At 45.0% G+C, this 20474-nt stretch overlaps 1 protein-coding gene across 8 annotated transcripts in view; it reads right to left on the bottom strand.

Moving 5' to 3' along the window:
- MAP7D2 (MAP7 domain containing 2) overlaps positions 1-20474 on the bottom strand; it is a 76067-nt gene that overhangs the window by 40142 nt on the left and 15451 nt on the right. For 7 of the 8 annotated variants that reach the window (XM_039914199.1, XM_029079941.2, XM_039914200.1 and 4 more), the window contains exon 2: positions 1444-1521. In XM_039914199.1, coding sequence (XP_039770133.1) covers positions 1444-1521 — 78 coding nt within the window. Of the gene's footprint in view, positions 1-1443; positions 1522-9729; positions 9854-20474 lie in introns of all 8 variants that reach the window. The other variant, XM_039914202.1, reaches the window with a different exon arrangement.

Here is a 20474-nt window from a genome sequence, read left to right as displayed (position 1 = left end):
TCATCCTGCTCACATTAATTGCGGGCTCCTCCGTCGTCTTCAAAATCAATCGCCCCCATTAATTTCCCTGGCCCCCATAGTCTAGGCCACTGAGCCTCTTGCTGATGGCCCTCCCTCCTCCTCAAAGTTTCACCCTTGGAGATCAGACAGGACAGTGTCATCATTTTGGGCTGCTCTGCCAAGCTTTAGAGAAGTAGGATGGCTTAGCGGATAAAGTCTGTGCCAAGTCGTCAGAAGGACCTGTGTTCTAATCCTGGCTCTGCCACTTGTCTGCTGTGTGACCCTGGGCAAGTCAACTCACTTCTCTGGGCCTCCGTTCCACCACATGTTAAATGGGGATTAAGAGTGTGAGCCCCACGTGGGACAGGGACTGTGTCCAACCTGATTATTTTGTATCTACCCCAGCACTTAGAACAGTGCCTGGCACAGAGTAAGCGCTTAGGCAGCGTGAAGAAGCGTGGCTCAGTGGAAAAAGCCTGGGTCTGGGAGTCAGAGGTCATGGGTTCTAATCCCAGCTCTGCCACTTGTCAGCTGTGTGACCTTGGACAAGTCACTTAACTTCTTTGGGCCTCAGTGACCTCATCTGTAGAATGGGGATGGAGATTGTGAGCCCCACTTGGGACAACCTGATGACCTTGTATCTACCCCAGTGCTTAGAACAGTGTTCGGCACATAGTAAGCACTTAACTAATACCAACATTTTTTTTTAACAGATGCCATTCAAAAAAAAAGACAAAAAGGACCAGTGAGACTGAAACTAAACCGTAACCAAAATGAGTCCGCAAAACGGTGTCAAGTGGTGGAACGGCAGCAGCAAACTAGCCCAGCTCTGCCAGCTGCTGCTGGGTGATCTTGGGCGAGTCCCTTAACCTCCCTGGGTCTCAATTTCCTTCTCTGTAAAATGGGGATAAGATACCTGCTCTCCCTTTCTTTTAGACTGAGAGCCCTGTTCAGGACAGAGACATTATCTAATTTAATTGTCCTGATTCTCCCCTCTCATTTTGCACACATTAAGAACTTTGCCATACCACTACTGTAATTACCGCTCAGGCAAAAATGTAAATAGAGACCATTTTCCCCACTCTTATTGTTTTTAATGGCACATATTTAGCAGTTCCTCTATGTCTGGAACTGTCCTAAACACTGGGGTAGATACAAGATAATCTGGTTGAATGCAGTCCCTGTCCCAAAAGGGCCTGCAAGTCTTAATCCTTATTTTCCAGATGAGGTAAGTGATGTGCAGAGAAGTGAAGCGAATCGCCTGAGTTCACACGGTGGACAAGTTAGTGGCGGTGCCATGATTAGAACCCAAGACCTCTGGCTCCCAGGTCCGTGCTCTTTCCACTACACTGCACTGCTTCTCACTTCTTCTAGGCCACGCTTTTGACTTGGGCCATCTGGAGATGACCAGCCTGCCAGGTGACAATGCAGACTGCCACTTACCTAGACATTTGTCTCGTTCTTCTCTTCTCTCCTTGGCGAGTCTCTGTCTCTCGTCGCTTCTCAAAAATCCATCCATACCTGGGGAAGAAAAAATGGGGAACTAATCAGGGCCACAAAAGATCTCCTTTTTGTTTTTTAATGGTATTTGTTCAGCCCTTCCTATGTACCAGGCATTGTACTAAACTCTATGGTGGATACAAGCAAATCGGGTTGGACACAGTCCTTGCCCCAGATGGGACTCACAGTCTACTTCCCCATTTTCCAGATGAGGTCACTGAGGCAGAGAGACCTGCCCAAGGTCACACAGCAGACAAGTGGCGGAGCCGGGATTAGAACCCTTGACCTTCTGATTCCCAGGGTTGCGCTCTATCCACTAGACCCCCTCCACTATCGACTTTCCCCTCTAGATTGTGAGTTTGTTGTGGGCAGGGACTCTCTTTATTGCTATACTGGACTTCCTCAAGCACTTAGTACAGCACTCTGCACAGAGTAAGCGTTCAATAAATATGACTGAATGCATTCACCATGTTGCCTCGCTAATGGGCATCTTGGAGAAAGGGCCATTTCTTTGCCACGTCTAACCCCAGATTCCTTTGACTAGTAAAGAGCACTGCATTCACTAGGCATTCAATAAATATCATCAATCCTATTACTTTAAATTTCAGGTTAAGGATGACACATCCAGGACCACCTATAAATGGAAAATGATCACATGGCTGGCTGTTGAATTTCCATACAATGCATAAATGCGTAAGAAAGGAAAAGTCTGGCTTTAGCTACCGATTTCCATGCAAACATAACATGTCTCAGCCTAGCCGTGGAGAAACTGGTCGGGTTTTAGAGGATCTGTATCTATCCTGGCTGGCACTTAAGACCTTGCTATATAAACAACATAATTATCAACGGCTATATGAATAATTATATTTATTAAGTGCTCACTCTGTGGTATGGGCTGTGTGGGGTACAGGATAATCAGACTGGACACAGTCCCTAACCTACCTGGGATTCAGAATCGAAGGGGGAGGGAGAAAGGGTATTCTGTACGCTTCTACAGATGAGGAAACTGAGGCACAGAAGTTAAGGGACTTGCCGAAGGTGACACAGCAGGCAAGGGGCAGGGCCGGCAATCGAACTCGACACCTGACTCCCAGGCCCGTGCTCCTTCTACAAGGCCCAGGTGTCATGTCAATGAAATAAATGTTTTGAGTGGCTTTCACCAGAAACCTAGTCATTCATTTGATGGTAATTTATTGAGGGCTGACTGTGTACAAAGCCCTGTACTAAGCACTGGTGAGAGTCCAACAGAACAATAGGACACATTCCCTGCCCACAACGAGCATACGGTCCAGAGACGAGCTTCTGGAACTGTTAGCTCATTCTGGACAGGGAACGTGCCTGCTAATGCCACTGTACTGTGCTCTCCCAAGTGCTCAGTACAGTGTTCTGCACATGTAAAACGCTCAATAAACACCACTGACTGAGAAAGAGAGAGAGAGAAAGAGAGAGATGGTGATATCTACCGCATAAAAATGGGCACAAGTGTCCAGGAGAATGCCTGATCAGGCTTAAAAAGTCTCCCTTGGCAACGTCCTCTGAACGAGTTATGCACTTGTGTTGCTGTAATGACCCTCAGCACTCCTGGACATCTCCACTGACAACCCCTTTGATTTAAGATTTGAGAAGCAGTGTGGCTCTGTGGAAAGAGAACGGGCTTGGGATTCAGAAGTCATGGGTTCTAATCCCAGCTCCGCCACTTGTCAGCTGGGTGACTTTGAGCAAGTCACTTAACTTCTCTGTGGCTCAGTTAGCTCATCTGTAAAATGGGGATGAAGACTGTGAGCCCCACTTGGGGCAACCTGATTACCCTCTATCTCCTCCGGTGCTTAGAACAGTGCTTGGCACATAGTAAGCACTGAACAAATACCATTACTATTATTATTTAAGCAATAACACATATATATCCACTTGTCCTTCCTCTGATGTGCAAATCATTCACTCTCCATCTGCATTTTAGATTCCTTGATCATCATCATCATCAGTGGTATTTATTGAGTGCTTAGTGTGCGCAAAGCACTGCACTACACACTTGGGAGAGAACAAGGGAAGCGGCACGGCACAGTGGAGAGAGCATAGGCCTAGGAGTCAGAAGGTCAGGGGTTCTAATCCCAGCTCTGCCACTTGTCTGCTCTGTATGTAACCTTAGGCAAGTCGCGTCATTTCTCTGGGCCTCAGTGACCTGATCTGGAAAATGGGAATTAGGACTGTGAGCCCAATGTGGGACAGGGACTGTGCCCAAACTGATTACCTCCTATCTCTCCCAGCACTTAGAACGGGGCCTGGCACATACTTGGCGACTAACAAGTACCATAATTAAGCAGCGTGGCTCAATGGAAAGAGCAGGGGTTTGGGAGTCAGTGGTCATGGGTTCGAATCCCGGCTCTGCCACTTGTCAGCTGACTGTGGGCAAATCACTTAACTTCTCTGTGCCTCAGTTACTTCATCTGTAAAATGGGGATTAAGACTGTGAGCCTCACGTGGGACAACCTGTATCCATCCCAGCACTTAGAACAGTGCTGTGCACAAAGTAAGCGCTTAACAAATACCAATATGATTTAATTATTATTATTATAGGAGGCACTCAATAAACGTGACTGACCAACTCTGACTGACAAAAGAAAGCAGTAATTATTGGTCACATGAATAGCATATCCAACAACTTCAAGATAAGAAATGGAGTGTGGAATCTAAGCAGTATCCTCACACTCCCTTTTTGTTCAATTCTGATTCTTCCTTCCTACTTCAGCAGTTATTCCAGGGCAACATGGCCTACTGGATAGACCACAGGCCTTGGAGTCAGCAGGTCATGGATTCTAATCCTGGCTCCACCACTTATCTGCTGGGTGTCCTTGGGTGAGTCCTTTAACTTCTCTGTGCCTCGGTTCCCGCAACTGTGAAATGGGGCCTGAGACTGTGAGCCCCATGTGGGACAGTAACCCAATTATCTTTTATCTACTCCAGCACTTGGAACAATGCCTGGCAAATAGTAAGCACTTACAAACACAATAATAATAATTACCATTATTATTATTATTGACCACAAACTTTACCACGCCTAGGCTAGAGAAGTTCAACAAGATGGTGGATCCATTATCTGCTGCTACCATCATGAATAGCCTTCAGGTCACCTTCTGTCTTCCCTCCCTGAATGAATTCAATCGATCGATAAGATTGATTGGGGCGATAAGCTCCGGGCCAATACAAGTCATGGGGCTGATGACACAGCCTTTTGTGAGGTTAACTGAATTGTTTCCACCTAAGTTAAATCAAATCTAACGACAGGGGTTGGACAATGATTAAACTGATCTGGATTTCCACCGGAAATCTCGTTACCAAGGATACGGGATTTTTGGTTCCTCGCCCGCTTACACCCCATCTTTCCGCTCAGATATTTTGCTCTCCGCTCTTCTCTGGATGCTTATCCTCGCTAAACTGGCCTCCTTTTACATCATTAGCAGCTAGGGAAACCATTAAGCTAAAGCCAGAATGCTTAAAATGCAGCCTCACCAAGTCACAGTGGTCTGTGAGGCTTCCGCTGACAAACTACAGTGCTAACCAGAAACCAGGGCAGCCTACAGAGGTAGGAATAGAGAAGACAGATAGTTGAGGAAATACAAAGGCTGGCTATCAACGGCTCCTTATTCCTCCCTGTTTTGCCACAATAAGATTGTCTCAACAGAGGACGGCATTGTGATTTTCTCAAAACCTTCCACGTTCCTGGAAAATTCTTCCCGGATGGCATCCCCGCCTGGAGGAGCCTCAATGTTCACCATAGCAAAGAGAGGCTAAAATGGATGACTTAAGCATCATTACAAGGTCCTGACACATGGATATACTGTTTTATCCCAAGCCGCCATCTAAAACAAGCTCACTATCATCCTCGAATAGAACTGTTTCTTACAACCGGCCTGGGTGCCTTACGGAGTGAGGCTTTGTACAACACACAAAACCCAGTCCCTGTCCTGTAAGACACCAGTCTTTTCAGGCGAGCATACAACCAAGTAGCAGTAGTATTTATTGAATAGCCCCTGGGGGAAATGCACCATATGAACTGCTTGGGCAGTAGAGGACAAAGAGAAACATTTCTTGGCCAAAAGGAGCTTATAGAAGCAGCATGGCTTAGTGGAGAGAACCCGAAACTAGGAGTCAGAAAGTCATGGTTCTAATTCCAACTCTGCTGTGTGACCTTGGGCAAATCACTTCACTTCTCTGGGCTTCAGTTACCTCATCTGTAAAGTGAGGACTGAGACCGTGAGCCCCATATGGGACAGGGACTGTATCCAACTTGATTTGCTTCTATGCATCCGAGTGCTTAGTATAGTGCCTGGCACAAAGTAAACGCTTAACAAATACCACAATTATTAATAACATTTAGACACAGTCAAGGGAGACAGACATATAAAGAACCCCCGATCTGGGAGTTTTCAGCTTCAAAGATGCAGTTCTGCACACAGTAAGTGCTCAAAAAATACGATCCACTAAATGAATGAATGCATGAATGAATGTAGCACATGAGATACTAAGAGCAGACCCGATGGAAAGAGCAAGGGCCTGGGAGTCAGAAGGACCTTGCCACTTATCTGTTGTGTGACCCTGGGCAAGTCACTTCACTTCTCTGGGCCTCAGTTACCTCATCTGCAAAATGAGGATTAAGACTGTGAGCCCCATGTGGAACAGGGACTGTGTCCAACCTGATTATCTTGTACCTCGCCCAGCATTTAGTACAGTGCCTGGCACATAGTAAGCACTTAAATACCATAAAAAAACGCAAAACTCTGCACACAAGGTGTAGTAAATAGTCATCTTCACAAAGATCTTTTCAGCCACTGTGGAATAAAGAGATAAGATCTCACTGACCGAAATGTCATCTCAGAATACGCAGAGAGTATACAGTGAAAACCCAAGACAAAACACTGATGTGGTCAATTAACAGAACAGGCAAGTAAACACCCACAAGAATAAGATCAAATAAAAAGCAAAAATAGATTCCAATACGGAGCTATTAATACAATACACTGTGGTGTGGGTCGAAAGAGCACGGCTGCAGATAGAAGGGATGGTCGAATTTTGGATACGTTAGTTGACCAGGTAGGAAGTTCAGTGGTGTTGATTCCTTTGTATTGTACTCTCCCAAGCGCTTAGTACACTGCTCTGCACATAGTAAGTGCTCAATAAATACCATTGACTGATTGATGGTGTTGAAAAGAAGGAAGAAAGAGAGTTTAGAGGGTGAGAAAGAAGAGACCATTTGAGGGCTGGAGATAAAACAAATCACAAAGAGAAGCACTGGTCTAGTGGGAGGACCCTGGGCCTGGGAGTCAGAAGACCTGGGTTCTAAGCCATGTGCCTGCTTTGCCACCCCGGGGAATTCGCTTCACTTCTCTCTGCCACCGTTTCCTCATCGGTAAAATGGGGATTCAATGCCTGCATTTCCCCATGACTTGGACAGTGAAGCCCCAAGTCGGAAAGGGACTGTGTCCAACCTGATGCACTTCTATCTACCCCAGTGCTTAGAACAGTACTAGACACCTTAGAAAGCACTTAACAAACGCCACGATTATTATAAAGTCAGTCAGATGACAGGAATTCGCCGATACATTGGCGCCCAACTGCGCTTTGGCCTGAGTCCCACCCTCGCCCAATCCAGATCTCTGACCAAACCAGAGTGGAGAGTTCAAAATGGCGGCTTTCCAATCTCTTTGATGCCTGGCCCCTTTCTATTTCCCTCCAGCCTAAAATCCTTACCCATTTTTCAGCCCCAAGTGCAACTGGTAAAATCAAATACCGCGTGGGCACAGTGATGATCTAATGATTGGGAAAACCAAACAATTATTTTTATTGTGTGTTTCCTGTGGGCAGAGTACTGTGGTAAGCGCTGAAATTGTAGACATGTTCCCTGCCCACAAGGAGCTGACATTCTAGAATGGAACAGAATTAGCAGACATGATTCCGACCCTGAAGGAGCTTAAACTCTAGCTATTGATTGAAGGAGCTATGCATTTTCTGTGTCCTTCAGTCTCCTTTCAGTCTCCCACTTTCTATCTAGGCCCCGGGGTTCAGAAATCTTGATGATCAGTGACATTAGAATCTGTGTGAGGTCAAACACCTTGAGGCCTGGCAAGCGGCTCTTTCCACTGGGTGCATACATATAAGTACCTCCAACTTATATATATATACACACATATAGCTGACCTTGGGTTCAAGATGATGCTTCTGATTGTGGGAGGGGCCAGAGACCTAGGTGAGACGGACAATCTTGCCTTCTCTCCCTCTCTACCTCTGCAAAAAGGTCGACCTTTGTGGTGTTTTAGTACTGGCTGCTGGTGACAGCTGATGCTGTTTTTCAATTTTCATCTCGGCAACGGGTCTTCCCAAGGTCTCGGCCTTAGACTAGCCGCTCCCTCCCCCCGGTTCCCGATCCCTGTCCGAGTTCCGCCCGTGAGGGACACGACGATACCTGTGGTATTTGTGAAGTGCGTACTATATGCCAGGCACCGTACCAAGTGCTGGGGTACATACAAGTTAATCGAGTTGGACACGGTCCCTGTCCCCACGTGAGGCTCACCGTCTTAATCCTCATTTTTCAGATGAGGAAACTGAAGCATAGAGAAGTAAAGTGACTTGCCCAAGACCACACAGCAGACAAGCGATGGAGCCAGGATTGGAACCCAGGTCCTTATGGCTCCTGGACCCATGGTTCAAGACATGCTGCTTCCTTGGACTGAGCACTCTGTGGGACTGGATTGTTTTCTATCCAACCAGGAGCTTAGAACAGTGTTTGACGTATAGTAAGTGCATAAAAAATACTATAAAAGAAGAAAGGCGGTCATAAATAAGCCTCGACCTCAGGCTTAAGAGTTTAACCTCCTTCACCAGCTAAAGGATGAGAGCAATGCTTTATTTGAAAAAGTCCAGGCCTTTCTCCAGCACATTGTAATTATTTATCACTGCCCAGTTACAATACTAGACAGGCTTTGGCTGCCTCCAAGTGGGCCAAAATCTGAATTACAACGCAAATTCAACTCTTTGACAACTGCCCCGTGGCCTAGAAGTAGGCCAGAAGTAGGCCAGACATAGGCCTCGAGTTGGCCGTAGTAGCCCAGAAGTAGGGCTGAACCAGCCCCAATTTGTCTCTGGGAGAAGAAAAATTCCCAGAAAGGGAGTTTCAGGGATGTGGAGGACTGTGGGGGGCTGAGCAGGGGCTTCTATCAGGTCACTTTTAATGTCCCCAAGATCTCTTCTGTGGCTTCTCCCTCTACCGTTGAACTCCAAAAGTCTGCTCCCTCTCTCGCCAACTCAACTTTGGTCACCACCCTTCCAAAAAAACCCGCTTGCCTCTAGGGCGTGGGAGAGGTGTCGGGGTGGTGAGGAAGGCGGGGTATCAGTAAGCTTTCCGGTTAGAATTTGGGGGTTTCATCACTGGCTAGAAAAAGTCCCTTTACACTGACTCTTCATCCCACAGACTTGTTGTTGTTGTTGTTTTTAATGGTGTTAATCACCTGGCCTAGTGGCAAGAGCACAGGACTGGAAGTCAGAGGTCGGGGGATCTAATCTCGACTCCACCACTTGTCTGCTGTGGGACCATAGGCAGGTCTCTTAATTTCTCTGTGCTTCAGTTGTCTCATCTGTAAAATGGGGATTGAGACTGTGTGTAAAATGGGCACAGGGACTGTGTCCAACCTGATTGCCTTGTATCTACCCCAGTGCTGAGAAGAGTGCTTGGCACACAGTAAGAACTTAACAAATACCTTACTTACCATTATTACTAATATTACGAAGTGACAAACACTGTTCTAAGTGCTGGGGTAGGTACAAGTTACTTAGGTTGGACCCACTAATTGCCCTACATAGAGCTCACAATCTAAGTAGGAAGGAGAACAGAACTGAAGCACAGAGAAGTAAAACATGGTCACATGGCAGAGCCAGAATTAGAACCCAGGGACTCTGACTCCCAGGCCCGTGATCTTTCCACTTGGCCACACTGTTTCTTGACGGGAGATTCCATCATCACTGCTGTGAGTTTGGGAAGGGCTTCACCCCATCCTAGACTGTAAGTTCCCCGAAAGCAAGGTTCTATCTCTATTGTAGTCTCCCAAGTGCTTAATAGAGTGCCGTACAGAGACAGTGCCGTATAGACGGTAGGTACTCAATAAATATGACTGATGATGGTTGATTGATTCTGCCTGGTGCCTAAGATTCTGGAAATGCGCATTAGCTAGCAAATTATACCTTTAGTTTGGGAGACAATGGACGATAATATATTCTCCAGTTGATTTCGATCCAGCTAGAATTTGCAGGGAGAGGTTGTGTAGGGAAGACAATCGGCCCAATTGAAGAGGAAGAGTTTTGAAACCTGTGGAGAAATGAGCCTTTTATATATTAGCTGATTCCGCATCACTCCTGCTTCCTACTTTTTGAACAAAATGAGTCGCATAATGTATGTACCTGCATTGAATAATATTAATATTTGAGGTGTTGGTTAGGTGCTTACTATGTGCCAAGCACTATATTAAGCTCTGGGGTAGATATAAAATAATCAGGTTCTACAGGGCTCACAGTTTAAGAAGGAGAGAAATCAGTTATTGAATCCCCATTTTGCAGATGAAGGAACTGAAGCACAGGAGTGAAGTGACTTGCCCATGTTCACACAGCTGGGATTAGAACCCATTCATTCATTCATTCAATCATATTTATTGAGCACTTCTTGTGTGCAAAGCACCGTACTAAGCGCTTGGGGCAGTACAAGAGAAAAATAAGCAGACACATACCCTGCCTGAGCAAACTTACAGTCTAGAAAGGGAAGTGAATATTAATATAAATAAATTACAGACATGTACCTAAGAGCTGTGGGGCTGGGAGGGGAGATGAATTAAGGGAGCAAGTCAGGTTGACGCAAAAGGGAGTGGGAGAAGAGGAAAGGGGGGCTTAGTTAGGTTCTTCGACTTCCAGGCCCTTCCTCTTTCCACTAGGCCACACTGCTTCCCATATGCTTAGTAAGGTACTTTTATACTCAGTAATTGCCCAATAAATACCAGTGACTGAATGACTGAGAAATTTTTCAACTCTTCCTCCAAAGAAATAGGGCTGAAACAATCTAGTTGGTAACCAGGGGTGCCCCACGTGCGACAACCTGATAACCTTGTATCTACCCCAGTGCTTAGAACAATGCTCGGCACTTAGTAGGCGCTTAACAAATACCATCATCATCATCATCATTCTTATTATAAGAAATCTTAGATCGACTGAGTAGTGTAAAAACTTGTAGGACATTGATCATCTTATCGCAGCTAGAGCTACTGTGTCTAATTATGCTGAAGCATTTATTGGTTCATCCAAAACTGAAATTGCACTTTTATTACTCTGAAAGGCAATCTAATAGCATAATGAGATGATAAACATCAATTATTCATACGGTTGCTAACAATCATTATTAAAATATGCCTTTTAGGAAATAAAGTAGGTGTGCTTTAAAGTATTTCATAAGGTCCAAATGAATTTTACGATAGCTGCCGGGACCACAAATTCAGTACTACTTCTGGGTCAATTAAAAAGCAGAATCAAAATCACAGAACAGCTCACCTCTACCAGGGGCCATTATACTTCATCTCCAACCACTCAATTTGATCTATAACAGTGCTTGGCACATAGTAAATGCTTTACAAATACCATAATTATTATCTAGAGGCAGTCTTCGTTCATTTTCATGGGTTTTTTTGGTCATTTAAGTGCTTACCATGTACCAGGAACTGTACTAAGCGCTGTGGTAAACACAAGATAAGTCGGACACCTTCCCAGTCCCACGTAAGGCTCACAGCTTTAATTCCCATTTTCAGAGGAGGGAACTGAGGCACAGAGACCTGAAGTGACTTGCCCAAAGTCACACAGCAGACAAGTGTTGGAGCTGAGATTAGAACCCAGGTCCTCTGACTCCCAAGCCCGGGCTCTTTCCACTAAGCCATGATGTTTCTCTTGCGGGAAATTTGCCATCATCGTCAAATCAGCCAAAAATTTATCCAAAAGACATATGTGATTTAAATAACCCACAGATGATTTAATATAAATAGAAAATATAAAAGTACTGCAAGTCTGAGCCTGAAGAAGATATGTGACTAATAACAGATACCTAGGCATCTAGTTTGAATTACCAGTGATGGTGTCTTTGTAAGATGACAAGAATTTTGAGAAAACTTTGGAACCCCAAAGTGGCTAATATTTGCTGTTCACTAGTTTCTACAAAGACAACTGGTTGGCTATTTTTGGAGTAACCGACTCAAGCGCCATCAAGAATGGAAAAAGTGATAAAAGGACTTGATTTTTGTGTATTACTTCTGTGGCTTCGATACCATCACGGAATACTAGCTGTGACATGACCAGACATAAAGACAGTTACCAAAATTTTGCCAAATCAACCGATTACATCCAACAGACGTCTGCACCTTTTATGCAAAATGCCCCTAAGCCAAAAGAGAGTTGACTTAAAAGGATGTTGAGTTGATTTGTTTTCCAAGGAGTTCTGGAGAAATAGGAGAGGAAATTCCTAAGCCATCCCCTTATCTATTATTAACCAACAAGACCCTACCTGAATATGTGTTGAACCAATCTTGTAATAAAGATAAAAAGAAAATCTAATCAGCCCGCATCTCCCAGGAAGTACAAAACTAAATCTGTATTCTTTATACCGTTGAGTAGGAGTCCACCTTAAACACACTGGCAATTTGTAAAGTTGTTTCAACAGAATTCCAACCTTCAATTTGGTTCTTAGGGTCCATTAAAAATGAATTAAATTTGCATTCTGTTTCCTCTTCTCTCAGCACGGGGTACTGAACCGCATCTCTAGACTGTAAGCTCATCTCTAGACTGTAAACTCGTTGTGGGCAGGGAACGTGTCTGCCGACTCTGGTGAACTGTACTCTCCCAAGCGCTTAGTACTGGGCTCTGCACATAGAAAGCGTTCACTAAATACAAATGATGAGAGTGGAAAGTTCATCCCCAATACAGATCACTGGACAACCAGTAAGGAGTCCTGCAAACAATACAGTCCTGGCAAAGAGAAGCAGCATGGCTCAGTGGAAAGAGCACGGGCTTTAGAGTCAGAGGTCATGAGTTCGAATCCCGGCTCGGCCACTTGTCAGCTGTGTGACTGTGGGAAAGTCACTTAACTTCTCTGGGCCTCAGTTACCTCATCTGTAAAATGGGGATTAAGACTGTGAGTCCCATGTGGGACAACCTGATTCCCTTGTGTCTACCCCAGCGCTTAGAACAGTGCTGGGCACATAGTAAGCACTTAACAAATACCAACATTATTATTATTATTATTATTATTACTTAAAGAATTTGGCACCCTGAAATATTTCAACACCCAAGACCAGAAAGAAGGTACACTGCTAAGTGCTCAATAAATACCACTGATAAGGATGAGCAGCGTGGCACAGAGAAGCAGCGTGGCTCAGTGGAGAGAGCCCGGGCTTAGGAGTCAAAGGTCATGGGTTCAAATCCCAGCTCGGCCACTCGTCAGCTGTGTGACTTTGGGCAAGTCACTTCACTTCTCTGTGCCTCAGTTACCTCATCTGTAAAATGGGGATGAAGACTGTGAGCCCCTCATGGGACAGCCTGATCACCTTGTATCCTCCCCAGCGCTAAGAACAGTGCTTTGCACATAGTAAGCACTTAACAAATGCCATCATTATTATTATGATGATGATGATGATAAAAGGAAGGGGGAAGACCAGGGTCGAGAAGCATTGTTGGCTAATGGAAAAAGCACAGGCCTGGGAGTCACAGGTCTTGGGTTCTAATCCCAGCTTCGTCACGTGCCCGCTGTGTCACCTTGGGCAAGTCACTGAGCTGCTCTGAACCTCAGTTACCTCATCTGCAAAATAGGGTTTAAATCCTAGTCCTTCCTACTTAGACTGTGAGCCCCATGAGGGACAGGGACTGTGTCCTACCTGGTAAACTTGTATCTACCCCAACATTTAGAACAATGCTTGGCACATAGTAAACGCTTAATCAATACCATAATTATCATTCTTAATATGGACCTTTTTAAGGAGACCCCATCTAGGCAGGAGAGACTTTTAGTCCCCTTCCGGCAAACCCAGGCTGCACTGTACACTACTATGGAGAAGGTAATGGGTTCTAATTCCGGCTCCACTACATGTCTGCTGTGTGACCTTACTTGTCTGCTGTGTGACCTTGGGCAAGTCACTTCACTTCTTTGTCTCAGTTACCTCATCTGTAAAATGAGGATTGAGACTGTGAGCCCCAAAGTGGACAAGAACGGCATCCAACCCGATTTGCTTGTATCCACCCCAGCGCTTAGTACGGTGCCTGGCACATAGTAAGTGCTTAACAAATACCATCATTATTATCATTACTATTTATGCAAACAACGCCTGAGGTTGAGCCACAAAACTTACTCAAGAAAGCTGATTTCCACAAGAACACTTTGATTGTTGTGGCGTCAAATGGCAGACACAAACACACCTTTTTAAATGACTACCATTTAAAGCTAAGACTTCTTGCTGAAAAGCAGTGTGGCCTAGAGGATAGAGCCCAGGCCTGGGAGTCAGAAGGACCAGGGTTCTAATCCTGGCTCCACCACCCATCTGCCTGGTGTCCCTGGGCAAGTCGTTTCGCTTCTCTGAGCCTCAGTTCCCTCATCTGGAAAATGGGGATGGAGGCCGTGAGCCCCACAGGTGACAGGGACTGCATCCAACCTGATAACCCTATATCTACTCTAAGCAGTGGGGTAGATACAAGCTCTTAGAATAGTGCTTGGCACAGTGTAAGTGCCTAACAAATACCGTTATCATCATTAAAATAAACAAACTTGTAATTATCTCAAAAAGAAGCTGATTAAATAACTGGGTGGAAAACACATTTGTGACTGGTGAACTTTCTATCTCACTACTTAATGCAGATATGGAATGGTGAGAAGAAGAGCCAGTAACTTTTTAAGGCAACTTTGAGGTGTGTGCCTAAGTTGTCAAAAACAGATCTTTAGGAAGTAGGAGTTTGGGCCACAGCTCGTTCCGGGCAAGGAATGCATCTGCTCATTTTGTTGTATTCTCCCAACTGCTTAATACAGCATTCTGCACATAGCAAGCACTCAATAAATACCATGGAATGATTGATGGCAGCTAGCGCAGGTAACCTATAACTTGGTGTCTGAGGATTGTAGAAGCATCTCTGAGATATAAGTAAAATTCAGCAATAAAACTTGAAGAATTCTATCGATTTAAACAACCGAAAAAACCCTATCTGGGATAAGAGCCATGTCCTTTAGAACGGCTGAGAGAAACTACTTAATGTACCATACTACAATTGATTGAATATCAGAGTAATGTCATTCTATTTATTACTTTGTTGTGGCTAGCTCCATTTCCCCCTCTCATAATTTCTCAAGACAGGAAGATGAAAGTGGTCTGACATCAGAAATAAGAACAGAAATCCTGCATGAGTTTCTGTTAGGATTTTTTGTTTTTTACCTAAAAAAGATTAACTTTTGCCTGAGGAATCCTAACCCTGAAGAAAACATACATAAATACTGTGCGTGGAACACTGTACTTAGTGTTTGGGAGAGTTCAGAAGAAGTAGAAGTCAAGGCTCCTGATCATAAGAAATTTACAATCCAAGGCGGAGTATAAAGGGCTTCAAAACTGTGGAATTAGGTCTTTTTTTCTTTACTTAAATGGTATTTGTTAAGCTCTTACTATGTGCCAGGCACTGTATCAAGCACTAGATAGAAGCTAATCAGGTTGGACGCAGACCCTGTCCCACAAGGGGCTCACAGTCTTAATCTCCATTTTACAGATGAGTTTACTAAAGCACAGGGAAATAAAGTGACTTACCCAGGATAAGTGGCAGAGCCAGAATTAGAACTCAGGTCCTTCTAACTTCTAGGCCTGCGCTCTACCTCCTAGGCCAATCTGCTTCCCACAGATGCCACATGTGACTTAAAGACAAGGGTCCAACACATCATTAACTGGAAAGGCAGCGCAACCTAGAGAAGCAACATGGTCTAATTGCTTTGCTTTTTCTCTTTTTTGAACTCCTAATATTTATCTATCTATATACACACATACCAATTCTGGAGTACCCCCAACTGCTTAGTACAGTGCTCTGCACACCCTAAGTGCTCAATAAACGCCACTGATTGATTGGTTAATGTAATTAAGGAATCCACTATACTCTTGCCAAGTGCCAAAGCAATGTTTCTTAATTAATGAATTTATATTAATGTCCGTCTCGCCATCTTGACTGCCAACTTGTCGTGGTTAAGGAACCTATCTACCAACTCTGTTATATAATACTCTCCCAGGCGTTTGGCATAGTGCTCTGCACAGTAAGAGCTCAATCAATACGACTGACCGATCGCATTAAGTGCTGAGGTAATAATAATAATAATGATGATGACGGTATTTGTTAAGCGCTTACTATGTGCCAAGCACTGTTCTAAGCGCTGGGGTAGATACAAGGTAATGAGGTTGTCCCATGTGGGGCTCACAGTCTTCATCCCCATTTTACAGATGAGGGAACTGAGGCACAGAGAAGTGAAGTGACTTGGCCAAAGTCACACAGCTGACAAGTGTCGGGGTCAGGATTAGAACCCATGACCTCTGACTCCCAAGCCCGGGCTCTTTCCACTAAGCCACACTGCTTCTCTAGACATCTGAGGTAGAGACGTGGTAGCCCCAGAATGTGTTTTAGACTCCTGCGGAACCTAATGGTCACTGATGACCCTAGACTGTGAACTCATCTCTATTGCTTGGCACATAGTAAGCGCTTAACAAATACCATCATTATTATTATTATTAGACTGTGAGCTCACTGTGGGCAGGGACTATGTCTTCTTGTTATTGTATTGTATTATCCCAAGTGCTTACTACAGTGCTTTGAGAAAAATAAGCGCTCAGTAAGTACGATGAATGATGAAAATGATGCAGCAAATACAGAGGCCACATTAGAAAAGCAGCATGGCTCAGTGGAAAGAGACTTGGCTTGAGAGTCAGAGGTCATGGGTTCTAATCCTGACCCCGCCACTTAGCTGTGTGACATAGGGCAAGTCACTTCACTTCTCTGTGCCTCAGTGACCTCATCTGTAAAATGGGGCTTAAGACTGTGAGACCCACATGGGACAAACTGATTACCTTGTATCCACCCCAGCGCTTAGAAGAGTGCTTTGCACATAGTAAGTGCTCAACAAATACCATCATTATTATTATAAAAACCCAGATACAATGGCTCAGGGGAAAAAGCACGGGCTTGGGAGTCAGCGGTCATGGGTTCTAATCCTGGCTCCGCCGCTTGTCAGCTGTTTGACTTTCGGCAAGTCACTTCACTTCTCTGGGCCTCAGTTATCTCATCTGTAAAATGGGGATTAAGACTGTGAGCCCCAGGAGGGACAACCCGATCACCTTGTATCCACTCCCAGCGCTTAGAACAGTACTTTGCACATAGGAAGTGCTTAACAAATGCCATCATTATTATATCTGTAGAAGAAGGAAAACATAATAACATTTTTGCAATCCCGATCAAATACATTCTCCCAGCACTCAAGTGCTGATTGGTTTTACCTGCGAGCGATAAAAAGCAGCTTTATAAACCAAGAAGCTTTATAAACGTGTCAATTAAAGGTACAAAAACTGTTGGGCCCTAGACACACCCTCACTGGCTCATTGTTAAGATCAGCAAATGGAGCTTGCCTAACAACAATTCGATGCGGCTTCTTTTTATAGTAATGGGAAGAATGAATTCCCAAGACAGCGAGGGGCTTTGCTACCTCCGGGAATCGATAGAGCTGTTTCTCTGAAGGGTAAACTGTGTGTTCTGACCATCACCTGAAGCTTCGAAGCAGACTTCTTCAACTGAACAGCGGGTAGATTCAGCTCGGGGCCCGAGAGCCCAAACCCGACCAAAAATCTCCAGAGCCGAGGCCACGGAGTCAGCACTCTCAGCAGGCTGTGACATGCCGCGAGCGGAGGGGTGTGTGCTGACGATTTAAAGGAAATTTGGCTCATTAAAGCTCACCCCGTTCCTGAATAAAAGAGCTTCTCTAATTTTACGTCAGGGTTGTCTTCAAGGTCACCTTTATTTTATTCAGAGAAGCAGCGTGGCCTTGTGGATAGAGCACAGGCCTGGGAATCAGAGGGTCCTAGGTTCTAATCCTGGCTCTGCCACTTGTCCTCTGGGGCAAGTCATTTAGCTTCTCTCCGCCTCAGATACCTTATCTGTACCAGGGATTAAGACCTGAGTCCCATGCAGGACATGGTCTGATTAGCTTGTATCTCTCTCAACCCTTAGTACAGTGGCTAGCACATAGTAAGTCCTTAACAAATACCATTAAAAAAACATAATTCAGAAACCTATTTAGACAGAGTCAGCACGCTGGGAAAAAACCCAGCCTCGATGTCTCAGGGCTGAGACCATTAAAGCACAAGATGAGGCATTTTCAATACACAAAGAGATGCAAGTTTCCATTTTAATTTCAACCATCAGTTTAGAGAAATGACCCAGGATGCATATGCTTTTTGCCAAATTTATGATCAATTGATCAGGTCCCCAAGTAAAAGGACCTTCTAAGTCCTCGGGATGATCATTTTGATTCCTGGTGACTTTCAGAGATTCATTCAAACATATTTATTGAGCACTGACTGTGTGCAGACCACTGTACTGTTGTGTTTGGTGTTTGGAGAGAGTCGATAATAATGCCTTGTTATTTGTATGGCACTCTCCCCCAACCTCACAGCCGCTAATGCTTTCATGTCATTTACCTCAATTTATCACAACCCTGTGAGTTGGGGAGAGGCTAGGATGATTTTGCCCAATATACGGATGAGGAAACTGAGGTCCACAGAGGGTGACCCTAACCCTCATGATCACACACAGCAGCAGTACAGTACCGACAGGGCTGAGACTAAAACCCAGCCTCATCCACTTCCCACTGAACCACACTACCTTATAAATTTCTAAATAACAGCTTGGATGTGAAGATCTCCCATCTCATTCCATCAGTGGAGGTTTAACTTTAGCCTTTTATGTTGTCGATAAAAAGAATTGCTGCCCAATGGAGGTTCAGAAGGTACAAAGTTATGGTCTTCTACAAGTCTACCAGTCCCTAAATACCATTCAATGAGAAAAACGACTCAAAATATTTTCCCCGCCAGCCTGTCTGCTTCAGAACTGATAGGTACACAAACACAAGGTCTTCTGATGATCTCTGATCTGTACCTATTTTATGGTATTTGCTAAGTGTTTACTACTTGCCAGGCACTGTAATAAGCACTGCAGTAGCTATGGCCAATAGAGCACCGGCCTGGGAGTCAGAAGACCTGGGTTCTAGTCCCCACTCTGCCACTTCTCTGCTGTGTGACCTTGGGTGGGTCGCTTCATTTCTCTGTAGTCACTTCACTTCTCTGCGCCTCAATTACCTCACCTGTGAAACGTGGGTGAAAACTGTGAGCCCCTGTGGGACAGAGACTGTGTCCACCTTGATTAGCTTGCATCTACCCCTGAGCTTAGGACAGTGCCTGACACATCACAAGCATGAAACGAATACCATTATTAAAAACAAAAAACAAAAAAAAATGGGCAGAAGCTCTACATGGGCTGCCCAGGACTCAAGAGGGTAGAGTCAGAACCCAGTCATCCGGCCGCTGAGAGGTCCCAGCGAGGACCCAAGCATCGGTGTCTTGTCCTGGGCCCCCAAACCAAAACCTCTCAGGCAGACAGGTATGGATCCACCCGTCAGCAAACAGGGAATTAGGGAGCTACTGCTGTTTGCCTTCTGCTGCCAACAGGTAAGCAGAGCAACATCTCGCCTATCTTTTTTTGGGGGTTTGTTTAATGGTACTTGCTACGTGCTTATTATGTGCCAGGCACTGTTCTAAGCCCTGAGGTAGATACAACTTAATCAGGCTGGACACAGTCCCTGTCCCGCATACGGTTCAGACCCTTAATCCCCATTTAACAGACAAGGTCTCCGAGGCACAGAGAAGTGAAGCGACTTGCTCGAGGTCACACAGCGGACACGTGGCAGAGCTGGGATTAGACTCCGGATCCTCCTGTCTTCCGGGTCCAGGCGCAGTCCACTAGGGCACACCGTTTCTCGCCCTGCTAGGTGTTTAAAGGAGATGGAATGAGCAGGTTTTCTGTTTCCAAGACAAAAATCCAGGAGCAAAACAGGCGAAGATGTCTCTCGGCTGGACTTAAAACCTTAAAGCATGCTGCAAAGCACAGCAGTAGGCAGGATGGAGCTTGTTAAAACAGAGCCTTCCCCTATATAATGCAGACTCCCGGAGCTGACAAGCATTCCATGGTTGGGTCTTGTCTCTACAAGTTTAGAAGTAATAGTAACGTTCAGAAGAATGGAGGATGTTAGAATCGCTAAGGAACCCAGAGAGTCTTCATCATCATCATCATCATAATGGTATTTGTTAAGCGCTTACTATGTGCCAAGCTCTGTTCAAAGCCCTGGGGAAGAGACAAGGTCATCAGGTTGTCCCACGTGGGGCTCAGGGTCTTAATCCCCCTTTTACAGATGAGGGAACTGAGGCACAGAGAAGTTAAGTGACTTGCCCAAAGTTACACAGCTGATAAGCAGCAGAGATGGGATTAGAACCCATGACCTCTGACTCCCAAGCCCGGGCTCTTGCCACTAAGCCATGCTCATCATTATCATCAGTATTCACTGAGTGCCTACTGTGATACAGGTGTAATAAAAATGCCTGTTCTACTCCTATGGCCAGAAACTGTTTCAATCCCCATTTTATCAGCCTTAAACCTATTTTTCTGGCTGCCATTAATTTTCCGCAGCCGCACTGTTACAACTGTTTCTAGACTGTGAGCCGGTTTCTAGACTGTGAACCCGTTGTTGGGCAGGGATTGTCTCTAGCTGTTGCCGAAAAGTACATTCCAAGCGCTTAGGATAGTGCTCTGCACATAGTAAGCGCTCAATAAATACTATTGAATGAATG

The sequence above is a fragment of the Ornithorhynchus anatinus genome, chromosome 15 (genome assembly GCF_004115215.2).
Source record: "Ornithorhynchus anatinus isolate Pmale09 chromosome 15, mOrnAna1.pri.v4, whole genome shotgun sequence".
Classification (NCBI taxonomy): Eukaryota; Metazoa; Chordata; class Mammalia; order Monotremata; family Ornithorhynchidae; genus Ornithorhynchus; species Ornithorhynchus anatinus.
Note: the sequence above shows the minus strand (reverse complement) of the source record. Positions and strands in the feature narration are given on the sequence as shown.